Here is an 8,374-nt window from a genome sequence, read left to right on the forward strand (position 1 = left end):
TTTTAACCACTCAATTCAAAGACATGTCAGGAAAGTGTAAGTTATTGTGTAATTAATGCTTACATAGGGACTCTAGTTCTCCTCCTGTATTTTAATGCCTTGCTTTTTAAATAACCCGGTAAGTATTCTGTTTCAAAAGTTTAAAAATAAATCTGGATGAAGATCTTGTTTGATCAATTATTAGAAATCTTTTATCAATTAATTTTCATATTATATGAAAATGGTCGCATTATTGTTCCTTTATCCGGTAGAACTAATTTATCAACAAGGAACGGGTCGGTTTTGAATATACATTTTACAGGATGTAAGATACAATTGGCTCTTCACAAGGCTCGTGCCATATGCTATTTCTTCTTTCCAGAAAGTGTGATTCGGAATAGGCTAGTTCGTAAGGGATATAGTTATGATATGGTCAAATCGTTTAAGATAGTATTTTTTTGTATTGACATTGATTCGCACATAGGGTCTTTACAAAGAAACTGACCCACTGTAGTTAAAAGTAGTTTCCGGCATGGCACGAGTTGTGTCCTAAATATATGACTTATGATGTACCGTGGTTCTTCAATTCTGCATGGAAAGAACTGGGATTGATATAACATACTGTCAGGACATATGGTGCTTGACCTTTCTATAAAGTGTAGTTAATTTCGATCATGCAGTCTAGGTGTTGCGCTTACAGGGTGCGTGGAGAGACAGGCAGACAGACAAACAAGGTAATCCCATTTTGTTTGCGAAGGAAATGTCATTTCTAGGAGTGATTAGGGGGTAGATTTAATTCTAAAACATTTTGTATTCAAATTCAATAAAGTATGATGGTGCAATCGATTCTTCCTTATTATGGAAAAAAATGTACAAGAATTACAATGGTTGATGAGATTGTTGTTATTCATGCCATTCTTTTTAAAAGTGAAGTATAACTTTTTTACTGCTTTGTAGTCAATAAATAAAAATCGTACACTTCAGTTTTCAAAGTCTTTGATGGGACAGCCTCAGTATATGATGTCAAACAGATGATTACTTGTTTGATGGATTTAAGCATAACTAATATTCCAAAAGTTATCTCAGCCTTCACAGACACGTTTTACTTGCAACATTTGGAGTTTGTTAAATATGCTGACATCATACGAATTTTATCGGTGAGTGATGAAAAAAAGCCGACATTATGCGAAGTCTATCGGTGAGTAGATATGCCGACACTACATGGGAGTAAACATGCCAACATTGTTCAAGTCCTTTCGTTCAATAAATATTAAGTGTAGTGAGTATAAGTCTAAATACGAAATTTGTATTTATATGCCCTTTCTGGTTGAGAGAGTTAAACTTGTGTCTTGTTACCAATTAGTTTTTCTGAAGAATTATTCGTCATTTAAATCTCATCATAAGCGAGTACCGAACAAGGGATTTTGAGGTTTTAATGCACCCACCTCACACACGGCTATATTATATATCTTTGGAGAGGTCTTTTATCGTACTTTTAGAATTGCTTGGTCGTAAAAATAGGAAGTGGTCACTGTTTTTTTTAAAAACTGCAAAACGCACAAAAAATGAGTATTTCAAAATCATATAACATAAAAAAAACGTCATTTATAAAGAAGCCATGTTATAAAATTATATCAAAATTGTTATTCAATCAAGTTACAGCTAACCTTAAATCAATTTTACGGTTACCTTCCAGAAATTCTCTAAAATTTAAGAAAACGCACAATTTTGTAATAACAAACATTAATTTTGGGGGTTTCCATATCAATTTTTTTTCTTATCTTGTAAACATAAAAAAACTTATGTTTTCGTCATAAAACATATTTACTACTTTTTTTTTAAAACCGAAGATCGTGGTTGATCCATCCCTTTTTTGCTTGAAATGCTGTTTTTCAAAACGCAAAATAGAAAACAAAACGCGAAAAAGGGTATTAAAGAGTTAACTTTTACGTATTGCAATTAAAGAAACAGTTTATTATATCCATTGCAAAGTTGCAGAGCTTTAATGTTTTTGACCCATTCAAGTGTCAATCCGTACGTCCGTACCGGCGTCCGTCATAACCTCTTGTGGCCTAGGTAACGCCTCCCATCTTTACCGATTTATTTCAAACTTAAGTGAATGATTACTAGCATTAATATCTTAGACGTTTTTCCCACTCATCGGTCAATGGGCAACCCTTTATTTGGATACATACAGGGTTGATTTTTTCTAAAGTTTGTAAATCTTAATGCGTTGGGTATTGTGAGCGTGTTTAAGATGACCCCTTTTAGTTAGGCAAACATAAAACTACAAATTTCTTTGTCGGAAACTAAACCAACGCAGAAAAAAGAGAGGTCAAGGGCCACTGGCAACGTCAGTAGGCAGATTAAAGCATGTCACGCAAGACGACAGGGGTCCATCGGCGAGGGGGTGCATATTTTGTTGGAAAGAGAAAAGTAAGGTAACATCGAGAATAAGTAATGCAAATGTAGACCATATATATCTCTTTATCTTCACTCGGATATCAATTAGCAAAACTTTTAAGGCTTCAAGAAGTGAGAGGCAAATTTTGATTATTCATTCTTAGAAATCTTCATTCTTTACCCGTGGTTGCTTTTTGATGATCTTGATTTTAATGATTTCCCTATGCGAGAGAATGGCTTACGCAACTATCGAACGTGGTATGCGGCATGTCCAAGCACCTTCAAGTATTTCAAGACATTCTTGTTACTTAATACAATCTCCAAATAAGAGCTATGGGACAATTTGGCATATAATACAACGATGCCAATATATGGGCTTTCATATGCGTTTCGGAGGCGGGGGTATGATTCAACTGGACTGAAAACCGATCATTATACGCAAATATTATGCTTTAAGGAATATTCCAATTTACACAATGAATAAAACGAGGCCGGGATAAACACGAAAAAAATCCGGAAGACAGCACCACTGTCTTTTATTCTATCATGTAAAGGCTTACAAAAATATCAATTCGCATCATTGATTTTGATTTAGTAAATAAATCGCTTAAATGTATTCGAAATATGATAAACAAAGACTTATGAAAGTTCAAATAGATTATTTTTGTAGGTATCTAAAGCAATATAATGTTTTCGTGCTGTTTTAAGGGGGGGGGGGTTGACAATAATGTCGTTGCAATTGATTATTTATGTTATAATATTGTTTTATCAAGATTTTTCTCTTTTTATGGCAATGATTGATCTTTTCTTTTTCTCACTTGATAATTTCAAGCTTTTCGACTTGCCTTTGATATCGCGAGATTTTTAAGAAACGTGACCATGGGAAACTTTTACGACCAATCAAACCTTATGCTGTGAAAACTACTTTCAATCCAAGTATCAAATGATTTAATATTTAAAAGAAATCCCACCTACCAGAAATAACTTAAGATAAAGAATACTCCAGACACTACGATCAAAGTCTCATATCTTCACCTACTCTTATAGATCGACGAGAAGGGAACATTATGAAACTTACATGTATACAACGATCACGATGATTTATTGTCTTGTATCTTCAACTTTCCTTACATTCCTTCAAAAGTTTTCATATCACAATTTATATGCTATGTTTGAATTTGCCGAAACTACGCAGACCTCTGTACCTTGCTCAACTTCTTATAGTCATGCGTCTGGAACATGATTATATTGCTACAAGATTAAAGTCTTCAACACAAAAATGTTATGATCGTCATCATGAAAGCGTGAATCGTTATTGTGTATCGATCTGCACCATGTGCATGAATTTTCACATGTAAATTTCACACGAGAATCACATAAATTTAGATTAATGTGCATTTTATATGCAGCTTCATGCGTTTTTTGTTGTGTAAGATTGATTTATTTTTTGACGCATCTTCATTGAAAAAAAAACTTTCTATGTCCCCTACTGCAATTGGTTGGTCAATATTAGTTATATTGATTTTTCTGATGGATATCAGAAGCTCTCTTAAAAGGGCAAAGGTTTTAATCAGTTTTCATTGTCTGGACATATTTCGCGTATTTGACCATTGAAGCAAATTATTAAAATATAACCAGAATATACACAGCTACCTACTACAGAAAATGAAACTTCAACCTAGTCATACAATAAACACTGTTGTGTATTCTATAGAAAAGATATTTCACTTCTGTGATCTTAAATTATTTTAAACCAAAACCTCTAGTGTTTGCAAATACAATTGATTCTAGAGTTTAAAATTGTAACAAAATTAAAATAAACCCACTTTATTTCGATTGTTTGTATAATTGATAGTAAATATATTGCTTATGAATAAGACATTACTGTAATTTCAGACCGATAGTTTGTCAAAGCTTATAAACAATATAGAGACCAGTGTCGCCTTGGGAACAATCTGTAGAAAACTGATTCATCGTTTGCCTTGTAACTTAAAGTACACTGTCTTGAAAGAGTTGAAAAAATCTAACAAAACTTGTCTTAATATTGACGTAAGTAGGTGCTTTGGTAATAAAAGAAATTATTACCATTTATTATTTATCAATATATTCTTAGAAGAAATGAGTTGATATATGCCACATCTCGATATCTTTGAATCACATTTACAGGTAGTCGGAAATTAAAGAAATGTAAAGATTTCAAGATATGTTTATCATCTTATTATAGTGTTACATCTTATTTCATATCTGTTATTATCATACAATACAGGAGAAGGGTGTTTGCCTCTGATTCAACTGCTTGTAAGATAATAATTGCTTATATAAAAGAAAGAGTTCTATTGGAAATCACATAATGAATTTAATGATCATGTTCTTGGGCTTGACCGAAAAGTAATAAAGTTTGATGTCAAAATTTTGTAAACAACAAAATTCCTGTTTATTTTACTGTACCTTTTCCAATGGTAAACATTTGTCACATAATGGAAGTTTGATAGATTGGTTATTACTATCATTACTGTATATTCAGTGAACAGTTAAATTAAGCAAAAGTCAAATCATGGGATTCGAGAATACCGTTACTTATACTAAATAGAGATCCAGTAACGAACTTTGTAGCGAGCTCGGAATTACTTCATCACAATCACGTATCTGCTTCATACACATGTCCCTGCAGTCATGGTCTTTTGGCTTTGAGATAATTTTACGTTTCTGAGGCATCACTTCTCCACAGTTCGATATATGCAAACAATAAACTATACCTGAAGGATGTGTCCACTTTGATGGTTTCAAATTGTTGTATTGACATTATAAATTGTCCATAATTTATAAGATTAGTAAGAATATGACATCATCAATCAAGTTTTAAATTACAAACTCCATGTGCGACATAGACACATATCCCTTTTGATATTTTGAGAGATAATCTTTTCAGCCTGTATCTAGTACCTGTCAAGATGTAATTTTTCTGAAAAAAAAAAAATGATTGGGTGTTAACATATGAAAACTTAGCCTCTAGTGAATGTTATCTTAAAACATAACACGTTACGACAGTTGAAAAGTCTGTTCAATATAACGGTAACTTATTTTTAGGATTTATTCAGAATTTAAGCGGATAATTATTTTTTCCCAACTATGTTTAGTTTTTTTATTTGAAATTTCCTGTACGAATCTTACATCTTTTTGACTGTCTCGTGAGCAGTGACTATTTTTACAGGATGTTCATACAAAGACGAAACTTGCAAACCTGATTGTGGATACCAAGTCTGTACCACGTATGTGGGAGGACAAATTATGGGTTGACCTGATATCTCTTTACATGGATGTCTTCATTGCAGAACAACATCTGCTGTCAGTTATACCAAATCAAATTCTCCTCAGAATGTGAGTAAAGTTCTACACAAAAACTATAATTTTATGGTTGCTTTTAGGAAGCTCAAATAGCTGTGATGGCATTACACGGTACGAACTATTTGTTGGAGGATTTCGTCGGAACCTTTAGTTTACCACTTTGATTTAGTGTAGTTGTATTGTTCAAAAACTATATTATGTTTTGTTTTTAATCCCTCTCAGGTGGATGAATATTACAAACCACTGTAAGGAATTCAAGGAAGGACAGCATGTACTAATGAAAAGAATAGAAGACGCTTTCGAAATACTGGATGCCGATTCGAAGCAAAAGTTTAAACCTATAATGAAAGAAATTGCGAAAAACTGCAGTGGAGATGCATCAAAGTATTCTTCAAAGAAAGAAGTATATGAACTTAAGTTGATTTTAAAATTTCAATATTTTTATTCTTTGTTTTTGTAGTTGTTTTGTCTGTTCAGTTTATTGACAAAAGTTTTAGTTTTCTGTGGATTTTTTACCTAATTGGGTCTTGTTTGAATGCATTCTCAGTATCAAGTTAGATAAATGTATATTTCAAAAAGGTTTGTAAATAGCCTTAAAATGCGGAAGGGTGGAAAATAAGACTGATCAAGTAGGCCAAATTCAAGTATATGACTCGAACGGGAAAACAGGAAACAAAGACAATCTACATACACAATGTATAATAAAAACCATATAAAAAGATAACGCATAGAAACGGATGATAAGGAAAACAAAACGTAACACAAAAATATCTTAAGCACTAGCAATATGAGGTAAACCGGGAGTTACTTCAGGTGATCTAGAAGGGTTAACATGTCCTGCTCCACCAGCGGTACTTGTCACATTACAAGTAAGTATAATCCTGTGATAGTCTAGCAACAATAATGAAGCCCCCCCCTCCCCCGACACGAGCCACAAAGTGGTCACATCAAAAGGAATTCACACTTGGGCAATATTGGTCAATTGAACAAGGTATTGTGATTTAATTAATTTCGGGAATGGTGTAAAATTATCCCAAGTAGACAAATACAATTGAGATAATAAAGAATTACCATAAAACATCGATCAATACCAACCATATATGTATAAAGGTCAGAACATTTGCTCAATGTAGTCTAATTGTTTTTTGAGTCAACTGATTTTTACAGAACTTGTTATGCATTGTTTCGATTACTTATTCTTTCTAATTTGCACCTTCACCCATAAAAATGATATGTTTATTTGAGCGATAAAACAGTCACTTACATATCATGCATACTCAAAGACTTATTTATTTCAAATAAAGGTTTTCTTGCCTAATGCATATGTTTAAACGCCTAGGAGATTATTCAAAAGATGCGTTTCTTTTAATTTCGGTTAGATTCTAATTAAATAGGTATTGTTTTTGACACAGTTGCATTTTTCATATCCTCATTATGCAACATGAAGAGCACTATGTTTTTCTATGCACAATATATTCGTAATCTGGTTAAATATACAATCAATATTATTACAGCGCGTCGAGGAATATAAACACGGAAGAAGTCAAATGTCTCCGAAAGAAAAAGCTGAAATTGCTCGGGATTTACCTGCAGTTCTAAATAAAACAGCATCACAGTATACCAAGGACGAGATTGTACAGTAAGTTTTTATAAAAAAAAGAATACATGTCGTGCTTTGTTATGCCATAGGATCATCATTATATACTTAAATAAAAGATTCAAACTATGTTGTGAAAAATATTAACGGAATATATTTTTTCTAAGATGAATATTTCACAATATAACAAATTTTGTAAAAGGTAGTCATGATTTGATGTCAGAAAATTTATTAGGCCGCATCCTTACTGGCGTTGTTTTTGTTTTTGTTTTTGTTTATTTGTATTTCATTGTTTTGTTTCTCTCTGTCTTTTTTGTTTACCTAGTCATTTACCGATTTCCGAGAACGTGTGTCCAATGGTTTATTGTTATATTAAGTATAATATCAGCGGAGTTCTAGTTATTTAATTTCACAAGTTAGTTATGTGGTTACCTAGGTAGACAAAGAGGAATCATAAGGGTACTGTATGCACATTGACCTCGCTTCTTTGCTTGAAAACTGTATTGACTCTCTTCAATAAACTCTTAAAAAATATTAGACTCCACTGCTTCTTTCTTCGTCTGCAGTTTATATTCAGATTCTATATGAATCACGCAATGCATATTCACTCGAAATTTTTTGTTTTGAAATACTTAATTGTCTTTCCATTTTGTTAAAACCTTCTATCTAATGTTTTATTGTTTTATTACTTATTTGGTGGAAGACATGTGGTTCTTTTTATCGAAGTCATGATCAGTTATGGAACAGTTCCTTTTTATCTTTCCTTCTATATCCTGAATTATGTTTGACGTTCCAATGATATATATTTTTTCAAATGCAAGATTCAACAGGTTTATTATCTTTTCGGATGGATTGCCATAACTATCTATGCAGTTTTAGCTGTCATAGGGATTTTGGAGTCCAGTAAACATTAGAATGCGAGCCAACTTAACAGTCCAAATTTTTGGTCTGTGGATTAGGTCTCAATTATATCTACAAACATAACAGAACTGTAAGTGATAATTCTCTGTAAGAATTCCACTCCTACATGAAGAATTAGTATGTGAAATG

General features: G+C 32.5%; 1 protein-coding gene across 1 annotated transcript; it reads left to right on the top strand.

Moving 5' to 3' along the window:
• The first annotated feature begins 922 nt into the window (after positions 1 to 922).
• On the top strand, positions 923 to 5,764 carry LOC148623619 (uncharacterized). Its single transcript, XM_088565062.1, has 3 exons — positions 923 to 1,136; positions 4,279 to 4,431; positions 5,594 to 5,764. Exons 1-3 carry the CDS (start codon positions 1,011 to 1,013, stop codon positions 5,762 to 5,764), a joined length of 450 nt encoding a protein of 149 aa, XP_088421188.1. The 5' UTR covers positions 923 to 1,010.
• The last annotated feature ends 2,610 nt before the right edge of the window (positions 5,765 to 8,374 follow it).

Source organism: Perna viridis, chromosome 2 (genome assembly GCF_037379345.1).
Source record: "Perna viridis isolate PV_CMFRI_1.1 ecotype Kerala chromosome 2, ASM3737934v1, whole genome shotgun sequence".
NCBI lineage: Eukaryota > Metazoa > Mollusca > Bivalvia > Mytilida > Mytilidae > Perna > Perna viridis.